The sequence below is a fragment of the Hemiscyllium ocellatum genome, chromosome 30 (genome assembly GCF_020745735.1).
Source record: "Hemiscyllium ocellatum isolate sHemOce1 chromosome 30, sHemOce1.pat.X.cur, whole genome shotgun sequence".
Classification (NCBI taxonomy): domain Eukaryota; kingdom Metazoa; phylum Chordata; class Chondrichthyes; order Orectolobiformes; family Hemiscylliidae; genus Hemiscyllium; species Hemiscyllium ocellatum.
The window spans coordinates 34220877-34248813 of NC_083430.1; the positions used below are offsets into that span (position 1 = coordinate 34220877).

Here is a 27937-nt window from a genome sequence, read left to right on the forward strand (position 1 = left end):
CCGTGTGCGCAGGCGCTGCCTGAACCGGGAGAGGGAGAGGATCCCAGAGAGAGAGAGAGAGTGAGGGGGGAGATAGAGACGGAAAAGGCGAGAAACAGAGTGCGTGACGGACGGACAGAGAGGAGCGTGCTCTCCGCCAGGTCAGTCAGAGGAAATGGTAAATATGTGCTTCCGTGTAACACCGTCATGGACCCCCTCGGGGGGTGGGGGGGTATGTTCTGGAATGTTCGGAGACCGCGGCCCCCGTCTCTCCCCCCCCCCCCCCCCCCCCCCAAAGTTGCTGCCAGCGCGACGGCTCCGGCCTGGCCTTGAGTTGAAAACCGCTCGAAAATGTGTTGTGTCGGCGTTAATTCGCTTTGTCAATAAAGTTGGATAATTTTTAAACATTTGGGCGGGCTGGCGGGGAGAGGTATGTGTCTGGCCGCGGGAGTTTTAAAGCTGCCCCCTCCCTCAGCCCCCTCCCCCACGGTGCCCGGGTTATTGGGCTGGGAAGGTCCAGCCTGGGGCCTGGGGCCTGGGGCCTGGTGCTGCAGAAACATCCAGAACCATCTCCTTGCCCTCACTCCGCGCTGTTAGTTAGTGTGTGCCTCTCCCTCTGTGTGTGTGTATTAACTCAGTCTCGCCGTCCTCTCTGGATGGTTGGATTTATTTAAAAGTTTGTCAGCTTTGTGGATGAGGCGGAGAATGTCAGATCTTGGGTATACTTGGGGGGCCTCAACAAGTTTCTCTGAGCTGGTACTTTTCCCAACTTTTATACGAGGGCGGAACTTAGGATAATCATTTTGTTTTTGAAAAAAATGTACATGTTTCATACATGATTTGGAGATGCTGGTGTTGGACTGGGGTGGACAAAGTTAAAAATCACTCAACACCAGGTTATAGTCCAACAGGTTTATTTGGAAGCACTAGCTTTTGGAGCGCTGCTCCTTCATCAGGTGGTTGTGGAGTATAAGATGGTAAGACACAGAATTTATAGTTTGATACAATGCCCTTAGAACCAAAGAGGTGAGGAGATTTTGTTTTACCCTTGATGCAGCGAAGTACAATGATCTGGAGTATCCTCTCCCTAAAGGGCGCTTAAGAGATTCAATAGTAAAAGGAATTGACTGTAAATTTGAAGGGAAATGTTGTAGGAGACAGAGTTGGGCTATGGGGACTGCTTCAAGCACACAGAGGCAGAATGGTCTGTTGTCCTGTAAGTCTGCTCTTTAAGATGTAGCATGTGATTTGCAACTATATCTTGCAGATCATAAGATACAAGATTGCTTCAATCTTGGAAATTGTTCCTGAATAAGTAACTTACTAAAACTGCACCAGTGAAGCAGTCAAATTCATAGTGAATGTTGGATATTATAGAAAAAGGAACTTTGAACAATTCTAGGTGTTCTGATGCATGGGCCAAAAAGTGGGAGATGGAGTTTAATTTAGATAAATGATTTGTTGCATTTTGGTAAGGCAAACCTGGGTAGGACTTATACAATTAATGGCAGGGCTCTGGAAAGTATTGCCGGACAAAGCATGTAGACAGAATGGTGAAGAGGGCATTTGGCACACTTGCCTTCATTAATGTATTGAGTTTAGGAGTTGCAGCTGTACAGGACATTGGTTAGGCCACTTTTGGAATAGAGGTAGCCTCCACTATCCAAAATAAGAGCATTCCCAGGAATCCTTTCGTAAGTTGGAAATGGCTTAAAGCGCAGGTGTATTATTTAAGTAGGAAAAAAAGCATTGCTGTTTTTTGGATTTGGATTTGTGAAAACAGGAACTAATGTAGGTCTTTTGTAAAAGCAAAATTGCATAAAGCGTACATTCGAAAAGTGGGGATACTTGTACTATGTTCAATTATAGTCTCCTTGCTATCGGAAAGATTTTGTTCAACTGGAATGGCTCAGAAAAGATTTACAAGGATTTTGCCACTGTTGGAGAGTTTGAGTTATAGGAAGAGGCTGAATAGACTAGAGCTATTTTCCTTAGAGCATTGAAGTTTGAGGGGTGACCTTGTAGACTTGTATGAAATCATAACGGGCATGGGATGAATAGTAAAGGTCTTTTCCCCAGGGTCGGGGAGTGCAAAGCTAGAGAGCATAGAATTATGGTGAGAGGGGAGAGACTTAAAAGGGACTGAGAGATGTTGTTTTCATGCAGAGGATGGTGTGTGTATGGAATGAGCAGCCAGATGAGTTAAGTAATATTTGTAAAGGATCTGAATGGATAAAGGAATAGGAAGGGTTTCTAGGGGTTTGGGCCAAATGCTGACAAATGGGACTAGATTAGTTTAGGATATCTGGTCGGCATGGACAGGTTGGACCAAAGAGTCTGTTTCCATGCTGTATAACTCTTACGGCTTTCATCACAAAAACATGGTGTAGTTAAACGTCGGATATTTTCAGTCACTGCATATATATTTCACTAACAGGGCTTGTTGTTGCTTGACAGGAGTATCAGAATACAATGCCAGGAAAAAAATCAGTGAAAAGGTCAAAAGGTAATGAGGATGGAACAGAAGGTGATGAAACTAAAAAGTTAAAGAGTGAGTATGTTCATTCTCTTTGTGAACTCTAGTCAATTTGCAATGTGCCTGGATTTTGTGTGGGTTGATTTTAAACTTTTTGCTTCAACTAAATATTCAATCTGTTCTCTTTCTTTAACTGAGGTAGATTGATTTATTTGTATGCTGTGAATTAAAAGCTGAATTTGGCCCCTTGAGTCTACTGTATCATTCAATAAGATCATGGCTAATCTATTTATTTCAAACTCAAATTGTATCTACCCTCAACAACCTCAGATATTTTTCAGTCAAGGAATCAGTCTCCCTCTGCCTCTAAAAAATATTCAGTGACCCACATTCCCTAAAGGAAAAAACTTGTTAAATCATGACAGTGGTTAGCTTGGAGTTATATTTCCAAGTTCTGCAAGCATTTGGTTACAATTTTCTAATCTAAAAAGAAGGATGATTTCAGGTGAAAAGTTTTGGAATATGAACTTTTAATGGTGTCTGTTGTTTCAGCTGGTGTTCAAATAGTGGCCAAAGCAGAATTTTCCTGTCCAAAACCTCATGAAAGTCAACTGTTGCATCACATTGATACTGCATTGCATCCTGTGTTGGAGATGGGTCTTTGGAGTAAATTTATACAGTCTGTGCAAGTGGAAATTATTATTAGCAAACTATGACAAACATACTGTAAATATAATGTGGAAATAGCAATGTGCAGTGTTTTCTGGGTTTTTTTTACTGTTTCATCCACTAGTTTTTTTTTTGGAGAGATTAGAACCAAATCAAATAGTGGCACCACGTTAGCCAACCTCCAGTCTTCTGCCACCTCACCTGAGGCTATTGATGATACAAGTATCAATGCACTTGCCCCAAAGTGCTCCCCCACTGACACTTCAATCACCTGCCCTGCCTTATTTCCCAAGAGTACGTCAAGCTTTGCATCTTCACTAGTAGGTACATCCACATACTGAATCAGAAAATTTTATTATCCCTGAGGACCTCCTTTTTAAGTTCCTGCCTAACTTCCTAAATTCTCCCCTCCCCTCTTATCCTTTTCTCTTATGTTGTTAGTTCCAAGAACCTCCTCCCCTTTGAGAATATTCTGCACTCTGAGATATTCTTAATCCTAGAACCAGGGAGGCAACGCACCAATCTGAATTCTTGCTGTTGGCAGCAGAAACATCTGTCTGTGCCTCTGACTGAACAGCCCCCCATCACAATTGATCACTTGGAACCTGATGTACTACTTGTTACATTAGATCCAGTCTCTGTTCCAGAAACCTGGTTGTCAGTGCGACATTCCCCTGAGGGTCCAGCACCCTTTACATTTTCCAAAATAGCGTACTTTTTTGAGATAGGGATAGCCACAGGAGACTCTTTCACTACCTGCTTCCCTCTCCTACCTTTCCTGGAGGTAACCCATCTACCTGATTATATCTGGAGTTTATCTCCCTTCCTGCAACTGCAATCCATCACACCCCCAGCTCCTGTGAATTCCGCATTGTCTCTAACTGCCGCTCCAACTGATCCATGTGATCCAATAGCATTTGCAGCCAAACTACTTCCTGCAGACATAATAATCAGTAATATGAGATCTCTCTCTAAAGCTCCCACATCTGACAGGAAGAGCATATCACTCTACTAAAGGCCATCTTTATGCCTTAATGATCTTTAGACCAAGAAAATAGCTTAGTCTTACTGCTGTAAAAAACACTGCTTCAGGCTAACTTCATACCTATATGTTACATCATTAAAGTTTAAACGAGACCAATCTCAATAAAGCATAATTGAAAGTAACTCATTCTACTCAACTCTTTATTTTTTAAAAAACTGTAAGGTTACACTTTAAAAAGCCACTTAGCTGCTTCCCTGCTGTGAGCTCTTCCACATGGGTTTCTCCAAGGTCAATGGTGAATTTTGCTGTTTGTTAATTTTTTCTTAGACAAACTCCGATGTTCAAGATTCTTGAAATAGAAGTCAGCTGTGACTGTTTAAACTGCTTCAGCATCATTCACCTGCTTTATGACATCTGCACACTCTATTGATGAAGTTTAATGTTTTTGTTTTGTAAATGTTTCCTGGTGCCATGACATTCCGTGCATCACACTGCTCCTACCCTCCTACATCACAAGTGTGGGACCTCACTCAGGGACCTGAGTTGTCCCTTTTTTTTCTCCAGCTGCCTCTTTCCCTGGTTTTATTAACAAGGTCTTGTTGCTCTGTGTTACAGTTTCTCTGGTTGTAAGTTTGCTTGCTGAGCTGGTAGATTTGCTGTCAGACATTTTTGTCACCATGCTTAGGTAACATAATCAGTGAGCCTCTGATAAAGCGCTGGTGTTCTGTCCCATTTGCAATTTATCTGCATTGGTCTGTTGTGGTGGGTGATATCACCTGCGGTTATTTTCCTGAGAGGTTGGTAAATGGGGTCCAAATTGACATGTTTATTTAATGGAGTTCTGGTTTGAATGCCACTCCTTTAGGAATTTCTGAGTGTGTCTGTTTAGTCTGTCCCAGGATGGGTGTATTGCCCCAGTCGAACTGGTGTTCCTCTTTGTCTGTGTGTATGGATACTGGTGATAATTGGTCATGTCTTTTGTTGGCTAGTTGGTGCTCATGTATCCTGGTGGCTAATTTTCTGCCCATCTGTCCAATGTAATGTTTGTTGCAGTCCTTGCAGAGTGTTTTATATATGGCATTTTGTTCTGCTGGTTGTTGGTATAGGGTCCTTTTAAATTCATCAGCAGCTCTTTCAGTGTGGTGGTAGGTTTGTTGGCTATCCTGATACCTAGGGGCCAGAGTAGTCTTTAATATATGGAAGGGTGGCTAGAGTTTCTGGACATGTTGTGTCGTCTTGTTTATGTCTGTTGTGTAGGAATCGGTAGACTGCACTTATCAGGTCCCCATTGTTCCTGAATACCTCATATAGGTGTTTTTCCTGGGTGCCGCAGTATGTTGTAGCCTGTTTTAAATGTCCTGATGCAACTCCATTTGTGGGTTTTAGGATGATTGCTCCTGTAGTTGAATATCTGGTCAGTGTGTGTGGCTTTCCTATAAAAGCTGGTCTTTAGCTCTCCATCAGCTTTGCGTTCTACCATGACATTGAGGAAGAGGAGTCTGTTGTTCTTTTCCTCTTTGGTGAACTTCATACAGGTAAGGAAGTTGTTTATGTGTTTGTGGGTTTATTCTAATTTATTGTGTTTTGTGATGACAAAGGTGTCATCCACACAGCAGAACCAAAGCTTGGGCTGGATTGTGGGGAGGGCTGTTTGTTCTAGTCTCTGCATAACTGCTTCTGCTCAGAGTCCTGATATTGGTGATCCCATTGCTTTGTTTGTAGATCTTGTCAGTGAAGGTGAAGTGAGTTGTGAGGCTCACGTCTACGAGTTTGTGGATGATGTCCTTGTTGATGGAGTTGGTGCTGTCAGGTTTTGTGTCCTTGGTTTGTCTAGCAGTGAGGCCAGTGTTTCTTTGGCTAGGGTAATGTTTATTGATGTGAACTGTCACATCGAAGGAAACCATGATCTTGTCATCCTCTACCTCTCTGCCTTTGTTGTTAAGGAATTCCTGGAGCAGTAGATGGAGTGGCTTGAGTCTGCTACTAGGTGTTTCAGTTTGTGTTGCAGTTGCTCTGTTATTCCCTGAATGCCAGTGGAAAGTAATCTTGTGCCTTTGCCACCTAGGCAGAGTACGTATGTACTTGACTTTCAGTTTCCTGAGTAAAATTCCCAAATTTTACTGCTTACACCAATGGCTCCAAAAACTCTGTCACTGTCTACTTGCCCCTTGCTTTTACTGTAAGCACTATGGGGTGGAAACAAGTTGCAACTATACAGAACTCTACTCGCAACGTAAGAGTAAGTAACAAAACAAACATACAGTAGCTTCATAGGAGAAAGTGAGGACTGCAGATGATGGAGCTCAGAATTGAGTGTGGTGCTGGAAAAGCACAGCAGGTCAGGCAGCATTCTAAGAGCAGGAGAGTTGACATTTTGGGCATGAGCCCCTCGTAATGCCTGAAATGTCAGCTCTCCTGCTCCTTGGATGCTGCCTAATCTGCCGTGTCTATTCCAGCACCACACTTTTTGACTCTGATTGTACAGCATCTGCAGTCCTCACTGCCTCCGAGCTATTGTGTGAATCGTGTTCAAGCAGAGCCAAGGTTGAAACTAGTTGTGATGTCCTCCCTGGCAGAAAAAACTTCTCCCCTCAGATTAAACCATTATGATTTTTCTTGAACTCAGTTGAAGATATCCAATTTCACTTAATTCTTTCTTTTATATTTGCTTTTTACATGTCTGAATAATCTCTTGTTGACATGAAAAGGTGTGTTAAATGAAGCTCATTGGAGACTAATTACTGATTACAGTGAATGGAATAAAATGGAATTTAAACAACATCGTTCAAGGTGACCATCAGCACTTTGCAGCAGTGAAGTACTTTTGAAGAGTACTCATTGGAATTTTCTCTCAAGGCTTCCACAAGCAGCTGAGAGATAATATTGTGATAAGCTATCTTTGTGATGTTGACTGAGAAAAACTCTCAATGCAAAGGTAATTAATTAATTAAGCAGTGAAGCAGATGGACTTTGGATCCTTACCTCTGTAGGCATTTGACCTGGTTAGAGGTAACTGCATGAAAGCGGCCCGCAGGATATTTCTAGGATTCTTGCTTTTCTAGATAATTGTCTTAGAGTGCATTTTATCCTGAGATATAGAGACATAGACGTAGAACTTTGGAAAACAGGGGAGAACCACCTATACAACGTATTCAAGAAAAACGGATACTCAAAAAATACAGTCTGCAGATTCCTCAAGAACAAACCACAACAAGCAGACCAAACACAGCCAGAAACCCTAACCACCTTACCATATTTCAAAGAAGTTTCAGAAATGACAGCTAGACTACAAAGACCCCTCGGAATCCTAGTAGCACACAAACCCACCAACATTCTCAAACAAAAACTAACAAACTTAAAAGACCCCGTACAACTCATGGACAAAACAAATGTCATTTACAAAATTCCATGCAAGGACTGCCACAAACACCACGTAGGACAAACAGGAAGAAAGTTAGCCACCAGGATACACGAACACCAGCTAGCCACAAAAAGACATGTCCCTCTCTCCCTCGTAGCCCGACACACAGATTAAAAAAAACACCATTTCGACTGGGACAACACATCTATCCTGGGACAGGCTAAGCAAAGACATGCAAGAGAATTCCTAGAGGCCTGGCACTCCAACCACAACGCTATAAACAAACACACACATCTAGATACCATCTATCAACCCCTCAGAAAACGAACAGGGAATGACTTCACCACAAACCCCAGGAACCCCATCCAGGACAAATGTATAAATAGAAAGCAGGAGACAACAGCTTCTCTTCACTTGGAGGTCACCACTGATGGTGTTACCTAGCCAGGTAATGAAACGTCTGGATATCAAACCTCCAGCTCAGCGAGCAAACCTACACCCTAGACATAGACATAGACATAGATGTACAGCACAGAAACAGACCCTTGGGTTTACCTCGTCCATTCTGAACAGATATCCTAATCTAATCTACTCTCATTTGCCAGCACTTGTCACATATCCCACTAAGCCCTTGCTCTTCATATACCCATCCAGATATCTTTTTAAATGCTGTACTTGTACCAGCCTCCACCATCTCCTCTGGCAGTTCATTCCATACACCACCACCTGCCCCCCCCCCCCCCCCCCCCCCCCCCCCAACCACCACCACCACCCTCTGTGTGAAAAGGTGGGCCCTTAGGTCCCTTTTATATCTTTCCCTTCTCACCCTAAACCTATGCCCTTCAGTTCTGGACTCCCCCACCCAGGGAAAAAAGACTTTGTCTGTTTATCCTACCTATGACCCTGTAATTTTATAAACCTCCTTTCGTGGCCCTGCAGGAGGCCAGTGAGGTTTACCTGGTGGGTCTCTTTGAGGACACCAACCTGTGCGCCATCCACGCCAAGCGAGTCACCATCATGCACAAAGACATCCAGCAGGACTGTCGTATCCGTGGGGAGCACACCTAAACAGTCTGGCCAGCCCTGCAACTCTCAGCCTTTGACGCTCCAGGGAAAACAGTTCCAACCTATTCAGTCTCTTCTCATAGCTCAAACCCTCCAACCCTGGCAACATTTTTGTAAACCTTTTCTGAATCCTTTCAAGATTTTACAACATCCTACCGGTAGAAATGAGATCAGAATTACATACAATATTCCAAAAGTGGCCTAACTAATGTCCTACAGCTGCAACATGACCTCCCAATTCTTATGCTCAATGCTCTGACCAATAAAAGCTATTCTACCATGAGCTGTACAGCTCCCAAAAGCAGAGGTGCTGAAATGGAAGATGCCTGACTGGGCAAATAAGATGTTATCATTTACATCTTTTGGCTTGTTTAGTACATAAAGGAGTTATGATATCTTAATGCACAAACTGGTCACAGAAATGGTAAATTTGATCACCTATCTGTACTGCTGCACTCAATCTTTCTGTCTTGTATTTTCATCATTACAGTTTTGAGAGTGTCTTGCTGGAAAAGTACAGCAGGTCAGGCAGCATCTGGGGAGCAGGAAAATTGACTTTTTGGGCCGGAGCCTTTCATCGGGAAGGCTTCCCTGTCATCATTTCACCCTGTTTGCAGCTGTGACTTGAGTGATCTTTGTTTTGACCTTGAGAATTCAATAATTAATCCTTTGTCTTTCCAACCCTTGATCATCCAACCCATTGCCTCCTCATGTAACCAGCTCCTGTGAAGTCTTATTCATATGCTAAAGGTGCAATGTAAGTGTAGCTTGGTGTATTTATAGAACTGAAAATGTGTTGCTGGAAAAGCGCAGCAGGTCAGGCAGCATCCAAGGAGCAGGAGAGTCGACATTTTGGGCATGAGCCCTTCTTCAGGAATGAGGAAAGTGTGTCCAGTAGGCTAAGATAAAAGGTAGGGAGGGGGGACTTGGGGGAGGGGTGTTGGAAATGCAATAGGTGGAAGGAGGTCAAGGTGAGGGTGATAGGCCGGAGTGTGGGTGGGAGGGGAGAGGTCAGGAAGAAGATTGCAGGTTAGGAGGGCGGTGCTGAGTTTGAGGGATTTGACTGAGACAAGGTGGAGGGAGGGGAAATGAGGGAACTGGAGAAATCTGAGTTCATCCCTTGTGGTTGGAGGGTTCCTAGGCGGTAGATGAGGCGCTCTTCTTCCAGTCGTCGTGTTGCTATGGTCTGGCGATGGAGGAGTCCAAGGACCTGCATGTCCTTGGTGAAGTGGGAAGGGGAGTTGAAGTGTTGTATTTATAGTATTTGAAGTATTTATAGTACCCCTAGTGTAGAAACAGGCTGTTTCAGCCCAACAAGTCCACACCGACCCTCCAAACAGTATCCACCCAGACCCATTCTCCCTACCCTAAGATTACCTCTGACTAATGCACCTTACTTATATATCACTGAACACTGGGTGATTTAGCATGGCCAATCCACCATTACCTACACATCTTTGGATGAGGGGATGAAACAGAACACCCGGAGGAAACCCATGCAGACCTGGAGAGAATGTGCAAACTTCACTCAGACAATCGCCTGAGGCCGGAATTGAACGTGGGTCCCTGGCACCTTGAGGCAGCAGTGCTAACCACTGAACCACCTCAACCTGCAATTATACTGGTATAATAAATAGCAGTGACTGAAATTAAGGTGAAGCTGCAACTTGAATTCATAGCCAGACACTTACACTTGTATAAGTTTTATATTCATGTCCCTGTGTCACACAAACCATCACAACCACTGTGAACAATGGACAATCAGAAGTAAAGATCAGATATTTCTTTTACCTAGACAAGCAGGAGGCTGGAAGAACATAGCAAGCCAGGCAGCATCTGGAGGTGGAGAAGTCAACATTTTGGGTATAACCCTTCTCCTGACAAAGGGTTACACCCAAAATGTTGACTTCTCCACTTTATGACGCTGCCTGGCTTGCTGTGTTCTTCCAGCCGCCTGCTTGTCTACCTTGGATTCCAGGCTCTTTATTTTTGTCGCCAACTAAATTTCTTTCACTTAGCAGAAACGAGCATCCCTCATGTAGAGTAGTTAAAATCTGCAGGAGTTGAAACTTTTGAGTTCAGCTACACAAACTATGTGTCGCCATGCTTTGGCAATGATGGAAAGGTGCCAGACAAGTGAAGGTAACACTTTCCCAGGAGAAGTGATGTAGTAAGAGACAAACACCCATGGAGTAACTTCTGGGCCACAGCATGGACAGCCAATTCCTCATCAACATTTTATTCAATTTTGGAATCTGGACATTACCTTTGCGAATGTGTTGGTGAGTCACTTTGAACTTTTGTAGTCTATGTGGTGTTGTGAGAGAAATTTGGGAAGGAAGATCTATGTTTTTACTCTGTATTGTGAAGCAACTGTGTCATGCCAAGTCAGGATTATAGAGCCTCCCATTGTGCTTGATATCCACAAGCTCACTTTGCTTGTTTTGCGGTGGTCTAAATACTCTTTGATCTAAACTGACACAGTGGTAATATTTTTTGAATGGTTTATTTACTTTTCCTGAAGTGGTGACTTTTACTTGTCATTTGACTGCAGGGGTCATCACATCTGTCCACAGAAATGTATACTTTGCATCAGAGTAATAACTGGGTAATGGTCAGCAGAGGAATCCCAGACTATCCATTCTCCTTTGTTCCTGCATTAAAAGGCTTTCTCAGCTGTTAGCAGGAGCAGTTGTAGGGATGTGCTATTGCTGGCCCATTTACACAAAAAAAACAACTCCAGTAGGAATTCCCATATTGATTATTTGAGAATAACTGACTCTGGGTACAGGCGCAGCCATTTGATCCTCTTCAGATGAATTTGTTCTTGATTGACCTATATCTGACCAACATTTACTGTCTTGGTTTCATAACCTATTTAAATATATCATGCTCCACTTTTCAGTTTCTAATCGACTCCCAACCTTAACACGCCTTCAGTGGGTGGGAGCATTCAAGATTTTGGATACGTTTTTATGAAGAAATGCTTCTTGACATAAATGGCCCAACTCTAATATTACGGTAATGCTCTGTCATCAGAGATGATAATGCACTTAGAACATAGAACATAGAACATAGAAAAATACAGCACAGTACAGGCCCTTCAGCCCTCGATGTTGCGCCGACCAAAGCCTACCTAACCTACACTAGCCCAATAACCTCCATATGCTTATCCAATGCCCACTTAAAAGACCATAAAGAGGGAGAGTCCACCACTGCTACTGGCAGGGCATTCCATGAACTCACGACTCGCTGAGTAAAGAATCTACCCCTAACATCTGTCCTATACCAACCTCCCCTTAATTTAAATCTGTGTCCCCTAGTAACAGCTGACTCCATTAGCGGAAAAAGGTTCTCACTGTCAACCCTATCTAAACCCCTAATCATCTTGTATTCATGTACTTATCCAAATATCTTTTAAACATTGTAACTGTACTTACATCCACTATCTTCTCTGGCAGTTCATTCCACACAAGAACCACTCTCTATGTAAAATTTTGCCACTCATGTCCTTCTTAAATCTTTCTCCTCTCAGCTTAAAAAATGCCCCCTTGCTTTGAAAACCTTAGGGAAAAGATCCTTGTCATTCACCTTATCCAGGCCCCTCATGATTTTATAAGCCTCTCTATGGTCACCCCTCAGCCTCCTAGCTTCCCAGTAAGAAACGTTCCTGCCTATCCAGCCTTCTTTTACAACTGAAACCTTCCATTCCCAGCAACATCCTGACCAATCTTTTCTGAACCCTCTCCAGTTTTAATAACATCCCTTTTTGTAACATGGCAACCAGATCTGTGCACAGTATTCCTGAAAAGGAGTTACAGAACAGCATTTGAAAATGAAATGCATCAATATCTGAGGAGTTGCAAATGGTGCTAAACGCTGTCCAATCATTGGTGAACATCCCCACTTCTGATCTTATTTTAGAGGGAATGCCTTTGATGTAGCTGTTGGATCTCGAATCAAATGTACTATTGCTGAAAGAAAACATAATTGCGCCTTTTCATCTTTCACTCATCAGGACAAGGGCAAGATTGCCAAATTTTACATGATCATCACTAACAATCCAATGGAATGGCTGTGATGATTTCAACTGGACATTTCTGCCTAGGTTCCCTTGAATTTTGCTTTTCTTCTATGCAGACCTCTGTGTTCAGCATGAGGCAGTGATTCCAAATCTGGTAATCAATCCTGGGAATGGGATTTCCACGCACAGATCTTCGGAATGGGCTGTGCAGCTTAGAGGGATGATTGGTGCTTGTGTTTGTCCTGATGAGTACAAGAGAAAGATGCAGGTTGGCTCAGTGGTTAGCTCTGCTGTCTCACAGCGAAGGGTTTTAATTCCACCCTTTGGTGACTGTCTATGTTTGCACATTTCCACTTGGCTGTCCTCCGGGTGCTCTGGTTTCGTCCCACAATCCAAAGATGTGCAGGTTAGATGGATTGACCATGGGAAATACAGGGTTATAGGAATAGGTTAAAGGGATGCGTCTGGGTGGGATGCTCTTCTGGACATCAGTGTGGACTGGATGGGCCAAAGGGTCTGTTTTCACACTGTAGAGCTTCTATGATTCTGTAGCATGTCACTCCTTTCGACTATTCCATCATTGATATATCAGGGGTAACTGCTATGTGCAAACCTTATAGATTACTGTCAATCTCTGGTTCAGGAAGTGTGAATCTTTGAAAAGTATTAACCAGTCTATCATGAACAGTTTCAGCAACAAACATCTCCAATCTGGTGGATAAACAAACAATATCCTTTCCAACTTCAGACAGTTTGGGAGGTGGAGGGTCTAGTCAGTGAACTCCCAGACAAAGTGAAGCAAGTTTGGAGATACAAACAACACTGCCTACTAGGTCACCAATTTAATCTGCTACACTTGAGAGAATACAACTGTGGCGTTTTGGTTTTGTTTGAGTATTTGCTTGCTGATGGATGGAAGCCTAATTTGTTTTCCCTCCCACAGTCTCGCATTCCTCACATGGAACGATCCCTGGGATTGTCCTGACGCTGGGCCAGGGTGATGTTGGCCAACTTGGTCTAGGGGAAAATGTGATGGAGAGAAAGAAACCCGCCTTTGTCAAGCAATTACCGGAGAAAATAGTGCAGGTGGAGGCCGGAGGAATGCATACTGTGTGCCTTGGGGCCTCGGGCAGTGTAAGTACTGGAAGGATGACTCATGTTTGTGCCATGTCTTTTGTGACATCCAAATGCTCCAAAGCACTTCACAGCCAATTCAGTTCTTTCTGATGTGTAATAAGGTAATGTTGGCATGCACAGCTGTACCCAAGCAGCAATGTGATAAATACCAGATAAAATTACTTTTTTAATGACATCAGCTGAACTATCAGTGTTGGTCAGGGTACAATTTCTTATCCTTTCTTTGAATGAGTACCATGTGATTTCTGTAGCCAGTTGTGAGTGTGAATGGGGCCTCTCTTTTTAAATCTCATGTAAAGTGGTGCCTGTTGAGTATAGCCTTCTGTGCACTGTATTGGAATGTCAGTATTCAAAATTTGGTGAGAAATTAAATGACCTAGTTCTAACTTTAAAGTTATACCCCTCTGTTCTAGATTCCTGCACCTGAGGAAATAGATTACAGGAAATTAAGTCACTTTTGCAAGTTGGGGTGCATTAAGGAAAACGCAGATTTGTTAAACACCACTTGTGCCTTCAAGCAGTTTAATTGAACTTTTTTAAAAATTCAGTCATGGGATGTGGGCATCGCAGGCTGTGCCAGCATTTCTTGGGTATCCCTAGTTGTCTTTGGGAAGGGTCAAGAGTGTGGTGCTGGAAAAGCACAGCAGGTCAAGCAGCATCTGAGGAGCAGGAAAATCCATGTTTTGGGTAAAAGCCCTTTGTCAGAAATCTGCAATTGGTGGTATTCCTTTGTCATTCAAGGTGATAGTGGTTGTGGATTTGGAAGGTGCTGTCTAACAAAGCCTAAATTTCTGCAATGTATCTTGTAAATGCTATACTATTAAACTTCATTTGTGGAAGCCGCAAGTGTTACTGCACATGGTACCAATTAATGACTTTTTTTTTAATGTTTTGGTTGCAGAGAAGGTGGGTAGGCAGAACGTGGTTGATGTGATAAAGATGAAGTTCTAAATTGCGCAACAGGGTCATCAACCAAGTTGAAACCCTTGAACAGCATTCCTTTTAATATTTTTTCCACTATTGGATTGCTGAGTTCTATGCCGCTTTTGAAAGTGGAAACCAGTTTGTTGGTACACTCGTGTGCGGAGCATAGGTAAAATATTACCCGTGAAATTAATTGGACAGTAACAGGGATAATATATTGGCTGAGTGACCAAAACAAAGCAGTGGCAATTCGTTTATTTGCACTGGAGAAAGATGGGCGAAGAGGCTTCCCAGGACTTGGCATTAAGATCACTGCTTTTCTTGATATATTTTAACAGCTTAGGTTTTGAGTTTGCAAGGCACAATTTCAACATTTATAGGTAGCATGAAAAAATAGAACTATTGTCATCTGTGAGGAATGCAAGAGGGCATGGAACCAGGAATGTGGACAGGTTGCAGATGATATTAAAGTCAGAAGTGTGAAGTTATACATTGTCTCGCTTCATTCTTCCTAGTACAATCTAAAACAAAGTACATGCTATAATGCTAAAGGAGGCATTGGTGTAGTGTGACCTAAAAGAATATGTTCATAAATCATTGAAGGGGCAGTGCAGGTTGAGAAAGTGGCTTAAAAAGGAAATGGAATTCTGGCCTTTATATATAAAGTTATAAGTTTACAAAAGCAAGGGGTTTGTGATCAATCTGGGGAAGTGGTGGCTCAGTGGTGAACATGCTAGCTCACAGCACAAGGGACCCAGTTTTGATTCCCGCCTCAGGTGAATGTCTGTCTGGAGTTTGCTCATTCTCTGTGGTGTCTGTGAGTTTCCTCTGGGTGGTTTCCTCCCACAGTCCAACGATATGCAGCTTAGGCGAATTTGCCATGCTAAATTGACCATAATGTTCAGGGATGTGTAGGTTAGGTGCATGAGTCAGGGGAAAACTTAGAGTAATAGGGTAGGGGAATGGGTCTAGGTGGGTTACTCCTTGGAGGGTCGGTGTGGACTTGTTAGACCAAATGGCCTGTTTCCAAACTAGTGATTCTATGATTTTATGCAACATTGGTTGGATCTCACCTGGAATCTGGTAACTGATTCTGGGATATGCAGTAAAGTTGTGAAGGATTTTGAGAGAGTGCAGAAAAAAAATCACGAGAATGATGCAGATTGGAGCAAACTCTATGATCTTTTTAAAAAAATAAGAAGTTGAGAGCTCTGAGGAAAATGTTCCACACCATAATTGATCTCAAGGGACTAGATAAGAGAAGAAAGGGGAAAGGGTAGAGATTCAGAACTCACTATTATTGGTTGAAATGCAAATGAACCAATGGCAGCATTATAAAAGGTTTTAACTCAACAACTATAGAGGAACCTCGATTATCTGAATATTGGCTTATCCAGCAAGGTCGCAAGGTCCTGATGCTTGGCTAAACTATATTATCCAGAATTTGGTCAACCGAATGAAATACTCCCTGTCCCTGTCCTTCAGATTACCGAGGTTCCTCTGTAGTTGGAATCTGGGATGCCTGTTGTGGTGTAGATTAAGAGAATTGGATAAGCATCTGGCAAGAGGAGTCTTGCAGAGAGCCAGCGGGAAGTCACTGGATTAAATTGCCACCTCAAACTGTAAACCATTCGGTGATTCTTTTGAGTGATATTTCCCATCTCTCTCCTATTCAAGATCAATATATCTTTTCTAATTATGGTGTTCAATCTGTACTTGAGATGCAAAACGCTTCAAAAGTAATTCATTGGCTGTTTAAGAACCTGAAAGCGGCTATGTAAATACAAATTTTCCCTTACAGGCTAATGGTTTCCTGAAGTCCATTTGGTAATTTGTTAATTGGAATTGTTTGTGTTGTCAAATGCAAATAATAACATTTCAATCTGTGTAATCACTTGGGAAGTACTGGATGTTGGATTTACCATTGATTAGGTGAGAATTTTCAACCAGGGAGTGATAAGTGATGTCATTCAAATTCCATTTACATGCCATTATCAGGCATTAATTGAAAGGAGCTACATCGTCACTAAAGCTATTAGAACTTAATGCATTATTCTTCATGCAATCGATTTTGAACTCAGTGCACAGTAACTTCTATTCTTCATCCATCAACCCAGTGACAAATTGACCCTCGGAACTCCCCTGCAACAACTGCATTACCATCTCTGATAATGTGAGGCCTTAAGTTTATAACTTTTATGCTATTAATTATGCTGCGTTACTGCTGTGACCATTCTTCATGAATACTTTTGGTCAGAAGGGATTTGCAACTGTTCTTGATAATTACAAGTACAGTATCAGATAAATATCTTGATTAGAAGAGGAGGTCAGAGGCTGTGAATTTTGCAATGAGTAACGTTTCTTCTGGCTCTCTGCAGCTTGTCCATGATTTGCAAGGCATAGGTCAAGCGTTTGATTGAATACTTGTTTGCCTGGATAGCTCCAGCAGGACTGAAGAAGCTTGGCACCATCCAGCCCATCAATCACCTTCAACATTTACACTCTTCACTATTGCACAGTGGCACTAGTGTGCGTCATCTAAAGGGTACACCACAGCAGCTCATAAAGCCTCCTTTGAAAGCACCTCCCAACTTTAACAATTGAAAGAATAAGTGCAGCAGTCTCACGGGCGGCGACCTAAAGAGATACTGTCCTGACTTGTAAATATTTTGCGGTATATTGAATCAAAATTCTGGAACTCCCTTCTCAATAACACTGGAAGTAGCTACATTCTCTCTGCATACTTGTGAGAAGCAGGTTTACCGATACAGCAATGGGATAAATGAACAGAGTATCTGTTTTTAGTTATGATAGTTAAGGGATAAAGCTGACAAGGACTAGGGACAGCTTTACTAATCCAGCAGTTCAGGATGACCTATTAAGGCTTCTTACTTACATCCAGTGTTAATGGATATTCCTGACTTTCGTTTCTCTTGCACCCTCAGGTTTACACATTCGGCTGCAATGATGAAGGTGCCCTCGGTCGTGATACGTCGCAGGAAGGTTCAGATACAATCCCAGCCCGGATTATACTCAATGAGCATGTGGTTCAAGTTTCTGCTGGTGACAGTCACACTGGAGCTCTGACTGACATTGGCCATGTTTATATCTGGGGCTCCTTCAGGGTAAGCTACAGGTTGGGATGGAGGGAGATAGGAGTTAGTGCAGGTCGCCACTCTGTTTTTCACAGTGGATTTGGAGTTGACTGTAAACTTGGGAAAGAGGAAATTACAGGGGGAAAGTGCAAGTAATAGAACTGAACTAACACTTTCAAAGAGTTAACATAACACCACTCAGACCATTGTGTCTTTCTTGTGCTGTATGGTTCTACTTATTTTTCGTGTTGCTTTCCCTTGATGGGAGATAAAACACAAGTGGACATAATTCATGTCCATTTAAGAAATGATGAATAGAAACATCCGCACCAGCTATTTTCTAAGTCTGTCTGGATGGCAGGCAGTAAAATGCAGTCCACACCCTAGATTGTGGAAATCATGATCTCGTTCCCAAAAAAGTACTGTAGTTGCTCGGTGACGATTTAAATTTTCAGAACTTCGGTCGATAGATGCTTGTTGGGTTGGTATCACAAGATGGAAAGCAAGGGACCATAAATGAGATTAGTGAAAAAAAATGCTGGATCAACTTGGCATCTGTGGAGGGAGAAACAAAGTTTAACATTTGTAGTTCAACCTGCCTCTTAACACTTGAATGTTAACTTCTCTCTCTATAGATACTACCAGATCTGTTAACAAAGTATCTCCAGCACTACTTGTTTTTATTTCAGGTCTCCAGCATTGTAATACTTGGATTTTATTAAAATGGGATTGAAATTGCATTCAGCTATCTCTCATTGAAAGGTTTGATAGCCTAATTTAACCACCTGTTGTTCCAAAACCCCTCATCCTCTATGTATGTCTGCATATGCTATTATAGCACTTAGTGTGTAGTGGTGGGTAACTTATCATTGACTAACGACGGGAAAGTGTTGCAAGTGGGACTGCCAGACGAGATCAAGTATGTACTTATTAAAGAGAAATAAGAAGCACTTGGATTTATATTGCACCTTTGATAACACCAGTCCCAAAGCCTCTTTCCAGGCAATGAACCCCTTCTGAAGTATAGTCACTATTTGATTTGAGGAAATACAGCAATGTGTATCTACACAACAAGATCCTACAAACATTAATGAGATGGATGCCCATTTGAAGTACATATACTGGCCTGGGGACTGGGTGAAGCAAAGTTGCATTTCTTCAAAATAGCACCACAGGATCTTTTTATATCCAAAAAGGACAGAAGGGGCTGCAGCTAAATGCTTCCTTCAGTATGGCTCACACTCTTCATTGGGGGTTCTAGCCTAGTTTTTTGTGTTCAGGTCTCTGAAGTGGGGCTTGTCCCATGACATTCTGACTTGGGGGGAGCGGGGGAGGTGAGAGTGTTAGCTGGTGAGTTATGGCTGATAATTGACTCCTGTATTTTGTCCTTCTGGTGCCATCAAAAAAAAACCCCTGTTTTTCCATTGTATGTTTCAATTTTAGTTTCCCAGAATTATCAGCTTTTATTAATCCACATATTGTTTTGTTTTTGTGGGGTTTTTTCCTCCTGGAGCACTGTATTTTTTCAAAATCTATTGCATAAATTTGTCTGTATTTAACTTGTGTATAAATATGGAATCCCACAGGATAACAATGGAGTTATAGGTCTGCTGGAGCCTTTGAAGACCAGCTGTTTTCCACAGAAAATCCCTCTTGATGTTCCAATAATTAAAATCACTTCAGGTGAGAAAGCTTCACTTCCATTATAGTTTGATTCAATGTACAAGTGGTTTTTGTATTAGATACAATGGAGATGGAGGAATAATGGAATGAGAAACTGTGAGAAGGATTAATTAATCTTAAGGTTATAAATGTGTAAGTGTCGCTTTCTGAATTAGCAAGCGAGAAGTGCTCGCCTAGTGCTATTTTCGCTAGACTGTTATTCCAGAGACCCAACGAATGTTCTAGGTCCCGGTTTCAAATCCTGCTTTGGCAGATGTGGAATTTGAATTCTGTAAAGGTCGGGAATTACAAAATTCAATGATGATCCTAACACAATTGTCAGAGAAATCAATCTAGTTCACTAATGTCCTTTTAGGGAAGGAAATTGGCCTGATCTACATGTGGCTCCAAACCCATAGAAATGAGGTTGATTCTTAACTGCCCTCTGGGCAATTAAGGATGACCATTTGACATTTGAACATCCTGATGAACGGATAATATTGCTATGTGAGTAAAATTTTGACAGTGGAGACTTACTCCTTCAGCTAATGCGGTCTTTGTGTTGTCAGTCATGGCTCACGTGGCCTCACCTCAGGGTGAGAAGGCTGTTTTTGTCACATAGTTGGCAATGATAACTTTCAAATCGGGTTCGGACTTGGAATATCTTAGTTATTTTGAGGATGAATGGGGATGGGGAGGTTCCTCATTGTGTCCAGGGCAGTATTTATCTCTCTGTTAGCATTGCTTTATTTTCAGGAAGAGTAATTGCCTGGTTGTTGACATGTTCCTGTTTGTAGGAGTTTGTTGTATACAAAAAAAGCACAGTGGTTTCTTGTGTTAAGACAAAGGAGCTGAAGTCAGCAGTTCAGTTGAACAGCCTTGGTCTCATTGAATAGCAGAGTCTACTCTTCACTGAGACAATGGCTGATCTGATGAGCCTTAACACCATTTACCTGCCTTTCCCAATAACCCTTGACTCCCTTAAAATGAAACTGTCTATTTCAGCCTTGAATATATTCAATTACCCAGCCTTGACAGACGTCAATGATAAAAAATTCCATAGATTCATAACCCTCCAAGGGAAGAAACTTCTTTCTTCTCTGTCTTAAATATGTGGCCCCATATTCTGAGATTATGCCCTATGGTCCTTGACTATCTCACAAGGGGAAATGACTTTTCTGCCTCTATCCTGTCAAATACTGAAAGAATCTATATGTTTCATTGAGGTTGATTCTCAATCTTCTATATACCAATGAGTACAGGCTCGACTTCCTCTCATAAGACAGTCCCTCCATACCATACCCAGTATCCTCTCGTGAACCTTCTCTTGGCTGCCTGCAATGCCAGTATATATTTGCTTGGATAGGAGGCCCAAAACCGTTCACAGTATTCAAGCTGTGGTCTGATCAGTACCTTTTGTGTAGTTTTTGCAAAATCTAGATACTTTTATACTCCATTCCCTTGTAAAGACAAACATTTCATTTGCTTTCCATATTGCCCACTGAACTTGAATGAATGCATGAGAAATCTCTCATTCCATTTCTGTGGATTTCTGCAGTCTTTTGTTTTCATATTCAGCTCCTCTATTTTCTTGCCAAAGTACATCACCTCACATTTTTCTATATTATGTATCTGCCAAGATCTTGCCCACTAGCTTAACTTGCCTATTTCCCTATGCAGGCTCTGTCTCATTCATGGAACTTGTCTTTTCAATCTATTTTTGTGTGAACTGCAAACTTGGCTATGTTGCGTTCACTTTCCTCATCCAAGTCATTAATTGCATTATAGATAAGTTTGACTCCTGTACTAATGGATAGGATAAATAGACAAAGTCTTTTCCATGGGGGCGGGAAGTCCAGAGCATAGGTTTAGGGCGTGAGGGGAAAGATATAAAAGAGACCTGAGGGGCAACCTTTTCACAGAGGGTGATGCCTGTATGGAATACGCTGCCAGAGGATGTGGTGGAGGCTGATACAATTGCAACCTTTAAGAGGCATTTGGATGGGTATATGAATAGGAAGAGTTTGGAGGGATATGGGCTGGGTGCTGGCAGGTGGGACCAGATTGGGTTGGGATATCTGGTCGGCATGGACAGGTTGGACCGAAGGGTCTGTTTCTATGCTGTACATCTCTATGACTAATCACTGGAACTCCACTAATCATAAGGTGCCATTTTGAAAGTGCTTCCCAGTTGCAACTCTGATAGAGAATTGGCTAACTAATAGAAGCTGAAAATGTGTTGCTGGAAAAGCGCAGCAGATCAGGCAGCATCCAAGGAGCAGGAGAATCGACATTTCGGGCATGAGCCCTTCTTCAGGAATGAGGAAGAAGGGCTGAATTCCTGAAGAAGGGCTCATGCCCAAAACGTGGCTTCTCCTGCTCCTTGGATGCTGCCTGACCTGCTGCGCTTTTCCAGCAACACATTTTCAGCTCTGATCTCTAGCATCTGCAGTCCTCACTTTCTCCTAACTAATAGAAGACAATGTTATTTATACTGCCTCTTGTCCTATTAAGTAGACCCATCTGGTACCTTATCCATCTCGTATTGTCACTCTTTATTGGTTGGAGGATGCTCTGAAATGATCTGATTTTTGTGAAAGGGTCTCTATATAAATACATGCCTTATCACTGTTCTTGTTACTGATATGGCCACACAGATGTTGGAAAATTCTGCAGTTTGGTCTTGGACACATTGACAAATTTAGGTCAGCAGCTTTAACAAGAATGGGCTCATTATTTTCAAAATTGTTTTCCCTTCCTTTTTTCTGTAGGTAATGACCATTTGGCGTTGCTGTCTCTAGATGGAGATATTTACACATCTGGTTGTGGTGAACAGGGGCAGCTGGGAAGAATTGCAGAATGCTTTACGAACCGGGGAGGAAGACGAGGTCTAGGTAAAAGTAGCATTAATTTCTGCACATTTGAACCATCCAATGCTAATAAGTCAGCCCCTTTTGTGTTTGCTTTGCTTTTCACTTAGAATGAACTGCACCTCACTTTGCCAAGTAAACTGATGAGAATGGTGCTGCAATCCCAGCTGCTGTCTCAACTTGAGACAATAATTGATCCCAGACCCAACCCATTTACTGTGGTATCCATTACTGTTGAGGTTATTAATGATGATTTATGCTGTTTAATTGCCAATTATTTGTTTAATTTGCTCAGAGCGGCTGCTGATTCCCAAGAGCCTTCATCTCAAAGCTAAGGGAAGCGGGAAGGTGAAATTTCGTGATGTTTTCTGTGGGGCATATTGTACGTTTGCAATTTCAAAGGAAGGACATGTCTATGGTTTTGGACTGTCCAACTATCATCAACTGGGTGAGAACTGTTAAAGCATTAACTATAATGTGAACTATTCAAGTTTGCATGCAATGTAAAACAAAGCCACGTCTTTAGTGTTCAGGCTATATAGCAACAGTGACTTGTATTTACATAACACCTTTTAATGTAGTGAAATGTCCTAAGATTTCTCCAGAGCATTATTGAGCAAAGTTTGTTTGCAAGCCCATGGGATTTTCAGACAGTTAACCAAAAGCATGGTGATATAGTAGATCTTAAGGAGTTTCTTAAAGAACAGAAGAATGGTCAGGAGTTTGAGGGAATTCTAGAACTTAATGACCAGCCTGCTGGAGGCATGGGCAGCAATGGTCCAGTGATTTAAAACTTTTAGCATGTCCAAGAGACCAGAATTGGAGGAGTGCAGTACTCTTAGAGGGTTGTAGGACAGAGATTTGATGGTATGAGGTATGGAGAAGCCTAAAAATTTGGAGTCAGAATTTGAAATTGAGGCATTGTCTGACCAAGAGCTGACTTTGGTCAATCGTTTTGCTCACTGACCTATCAATAGGGCTTGCTATGAGTTCAACTGTAGGCAGAAGTGAATTTTGAGATTCATTCAAACATGGCTTCAACATTGGGTATTCTACTTCAATCATGGTCTCATTGAAATATTAGGTTAGCTAAAGGAAAGTATACAGTGTTCCCTTTCTGTACAGGATCATTACATAACAATGCATAAGGAGGTGTGAAGTAGCAGTTTAGCTTTATCTTTATTATTGTAAAATGTACATGTGCGATTAGAAGGCTGACGATCCGATCAGACTTGCCTACCCTGCCTCTGCTGTTCAATAATCTGTCAATGTTCACTGGATTGACTTGTCAGCTCGGGCTTCATTTCAGAAAATAGCACCAATCCACATTAAACTTCTAAGTTTTAGGTGAAATAAGGAGAGGAAGAGACAAATTGAAGGTACAAATAGAGTGCTATGTTTTGTTTCTGCTGCAGGAACACCAAGTACAACTCCCTGTTACTCAGCACACAAATTAACTGCATTCAAGAACTCAACAAAGTCTTGGATAAAATTCTCTGGTGGACAGCATCACACCCTATGCCTGGACTCTGAAGGTGAGTATTATCATGATTGAAGGAAAATAGCAAGTGTAATGTGTGAGTTCTTCCATTTTAAAGTCTAATCTTCAGGCAGTGATGTTTCATCATGTCTATTTTTATTGTCAAATTCATCAATCCCATTGCTATCCCAGTTGAACCTATGGCTACCTGAGACAGGTTGGCAGGAATTTGGTCCCAGTGTTTTATCCACAGCATTGTCTCAATCCTGCACTGCCCCAGTCCTGCTCAGTGATATTGTGCTGAGTGGGGTTATGCAGACCTAGTACACTCAACAGCATTAATTGAACCCTTAACAATGAGAAGCTATCTATTTGCATGCAATGTTTAATTGCAGACTAGGGATTAGTAGCAGTCACGTGATACTATTTTGATATTTCCTTCAGTGAGCAAGCCTAGGCACTGTAGGATGGATAGCATCTGGTGAATGATTTTGCAATTGTCTGTTGGAGAATATTAATTCACTTTTGTAAGATACCTGGAAATAAAAAGCTGGTATGAGTAAATGTGGTTGTAAAGTTCCTTTTAGGAATCACCTGGTTCACTGATGTCATTTAGGGAAGAGACCCAGCAGTACTTATTCAGTAAGGACAGAAGGAAGTCACTTAGCATCTGGAGCCTGTTCTGCAATTCAGTGAATTCTGCACTGATATAGGACTTAACTCCATATGTCCACTTTTGTCCCTTAATATCTTTGTCTACAAAGATTTATCCCTCCTGAGTTTAAACTCAACAAATGATTTCACATCAATTGCTATTTTGGATGTATTGCATGGAGATGACATAGGATATGGCCAAAGGAACATGTGGAAGATTTGTTTTGATGAAGATGCAGATAAGATTCTGGAATTTCGTTTTTAAGATGATCTATCTATTAGAGTTGGGGAGTTGGGGCATATTGACTTTTTTTGCCTTGCTTAGAATACTAGTTACTGTAGAAAGTTGTGGGTATCAGTTTCAGCTGATATGGTGTAAATTTTCATAGCTGCCAAATGTGGACTGAGTTTTTGGAGCTGGTTATTGAATGTGAATTAGGCTGAAAATATGTCAGTGGGTCACAACCTTAAAATAAATAAATATTTTTTCAGGCTTGTATTCTCAGCATCAGGTAATCAGGAAAAGCTTCAAGGAGTAGCTGTCTAACTACTGAGTTGAGTTAACACAATATGGTGGAGATGTGCACTGTATTGTGTGCCTCTTTGTTATTTGTATATCTGGATATCCAAGGCTCTTTAGGTACCCAGTGTTTCAGCTTTTAACCTTTTGAAAGTTTGATGTTCTATACTTTTTTTTAATTGCTCAAGGTGATGACTTAGCATTTGTCTAGGTTGAAATCTGTTTGCCACAGTTTTGCCTATTTTCTTAATTTATCAGTATCTGTAATTTTATTACTCCATACGCATGACTTAGATAATTACCTAACTTTGTACCATCTGGAAATTTTTGTTTTTTTCCCTCCCATCATCTAAGTCATTAATATGCAGAGTGAACAATTAAGATCCTGCCGCAGATCTCTGTATGATGCCATTGGTTAGATTTTACTGTTCCATGACTTGTATCTGTGAATCCCATGAAACAGAATCCCTTTTTCCCTAAATGACTCCTTCAGCCATGTCCCCACTGTCTTGATTTTGTCCCTGCAACAGTTTTAATTTGACTCTGGTGACCATTCCAAAACTGATCTTTAATTTAGCTCTTTAATTGAGCTTGTTGTTCCTGGTACTCTTCCAAACGTGGCCTCTTGCCTATTTTTCATGTAGCATTAATGACTGAATATTCCTCCTCCCACCCCACAATCTAAAAATGCTTCCAATCTGACTTTACATGTCTCTTACCTTGATGGAAGCATACTGTGCAGAACTCTCATTTAGACGTACAAAGTCTGTGTCTAATGCCGAATTATTGAAACTCTACAGCCATCACAGTGCACTTTGTCCTGTCACTCATGCTGTCATTTTGGACAACCTCTTTTAAATTTCTATAAGGCAGCACAGTAAGATGCTCCAGTCAAAAATGACAGCATGAGTGACAGGACAAATTGCACTATGATGACTGTAGAGTTTCAATAATTTGGCATTAGAAACAGTCATTACAAGCCTAGTTGGAAGTTCTGCACGGTATACTTCCATCAGGGCAGGAGGCATATAAAATTTAGTTTGAAAGTATTTTTTGACTATGGGGTGGGAAGAGGAATATTCAGTCATTGATCAATGAATAATAGGCAAGAGGCCATGTTTGGAAGAGTACCAGGAACAACAAGCTCAGTTAAAGAGCTAAATGAAGGATCAGTCTTGCAATTATCACCAGAGCCAAATGCAAAATGCTGCAGGTATAAGATCAAGAAAGTAGGGACGTGGCTGAAAGAGTGATGTCGGAAACAAAGATTTCATTTCCTGGGATCACAGACATAAGTCTTGAAACAGAAAGGAGCAGCAAATTCTTACTGGCATCTTAGAGAGATCTGTGGCAGGACCTTAATTGTTCACTCTCTGTTTATCTTTTTAGATGGGATTAAAAAAAACACAACCAAATTTTCAGATGGTACAAAATTAGGTAATTATCTCAGTTGTGTATATGGAGTAACAAAATTAGATATTGATAAATTTAAGTGAATGTGCAAAACCATGGCAAATAGCTCAACAGCTGTTTAGACTCTTGTCCAATGAAGTTGATTGACTGACTGAACAGTCTCCTCAGAGGTAGCATATAGCAAGACTCTCGGTTGCACCGAACCAGCCTGATACAGAATCAAAGTGGTGGTTCACCACCTCCTTCTCAAGGGTGATTTGAACTGGGCAGTGAGACCAAATGTATAAATCAAAACTCTTAACCTTCTGACTGGGTGCTAAGGGAACTAGCCATGTAACTACAGTTACAAATGCTAGGGATAAAGCCAAACAAACTCTAAAGAGGTAGTGTTGCCTGGTCTGTAGATGGTGTTTTGCAGAGCTCAGAGCTGACTAGCGAATTAAATTGTACAATCTGTATAGTGGAAAGGACTCCCAAGCAGATGATTAAACCTCTCCTAATGCCAGGTTTGGAAATTGAAATGTTTCTTTCTGGGCAAGCGTGGATTTATTTGCTTTTCTTTTCATAGATTTTGATCATGTGTTTTTTAACTTTCCAATAAAAGGTAAAGTATACAGCTTGGGTCGAGCAGAGTATGGCCGCCTAGGGTTGGGAGAGCATAGTACAGAAAAGAGTACACCAACCATCGTGCAAGGACTCCCTGCTATCACAACAGTGGCGTGTGGGGCATCTGTTAGTTATGCCATCAGCAAGGATGGTAAGGTTTCATTTCTGTTTACCCTCCTCCCTTTATCTGTTACTATATTCTCCCCTCAAAATACTAATCTGTTGCCGAGTTCACTCGATGTAGCACTGACATTGATTTTAGTTTTAATCCTCCAATCACCTTCAAATGATTGTTCTCCTAGGCCGAGCCTTTGCCTGGGGAATGGGAACGAACTTCCAGCTGAGCACAGGTAATGAGGAAGATGTCTGGAGTCCGATCCAGATGTCAGGTCAGCAGCTGGAGAACAGAGAGGTGCTGTCCATCTCCAGTGGAGGCCAACACACTGCATTACTCGTTAAAGAGCGCGAGCAAAGCTGATGCAAGTGGCTGCCCCGTGAAAATAAAAAAAAACTACTGCCGATAAAACCTCGATTGTAAAGACTGAGTGAGCCCTGCACTTTCCCCATAATATTTGAATGCAATGCTTGGATACTACAGGAATACACTTATTTTTGTTTGCTTGTATTTTTTAAATGGTACTCTGCAGTGCCATTTTATTGTAATGTTGTGATGTACGAACCTAGTTTGTCTTCACTTTGTGTTGACTTTGGTTCATGTTTTACAGGACAAGCCATTTTTTTTAAAAAAAGTTTAAATTTCTGATCTGTTCGGGGAGGATATCTGGGCTGGCAAGTAGGTTGAAGAAGGGGAAATATATTCTTTTAAAATCAAATAAATCTTTTTGTAATAGTTTTCTATAAGCTTTTTGCATTTCATATCTTTGTGTAACTTTATTAATTTTTGGCAGTGTTACAGATTTGAATGTCATAGTCAAAGAGATGTTCAGAATGGAAACAGACCCCTCAGTCCAACCTGTTCATGTCGACCAGATATCCCAACCCTACCTACTCCACCTG

The 27937-nt window shown here is 41.6% G+C and overlaps 1 protein-coding gene across 3 annotated transcripts; it reads left to right on the forward strand.

Moving 5' to 3' along the window:
• On the forward strand, positions 1-27781 carry rcc1 (regulator of chromosome condensation 1). 3 transcript variants are annotated; one of them, XM_060847407.1, is made up of 10 exons: positions 1-157; positions 2437-2530; positions 13503-13693; positions 17566-17745; positions 19302-19398; positions 22149-22271; positions 22543-22695; positions 23663-23782; positions 26919-27071; positions 27223-27781. In XM_060847407.1, exons 1-10 carry the CDS (start codon positions 155-157, stop codon positions 27396-27398), a joined length of 1290 nt encoding a protein of 429 aa, XP_060703390.1. In that variant the 5' UTR covers positions 1-154; the 3' UTR covers positions 27399-27781. The 3 variants fall into 3 exon arrangements, with proteins under 3 accessions (XP_060703390.1, XP_060703391.1, XP_060703392.1); XM_060847408.1 differs by having other exon boundaries at positions 1-140; XM_060847409.1 differs by lacking the exon at positions 1-157 and adding an exon at positions 304-409.
• Positions 27782-27937: the final 156 nt, after the last annotated feature.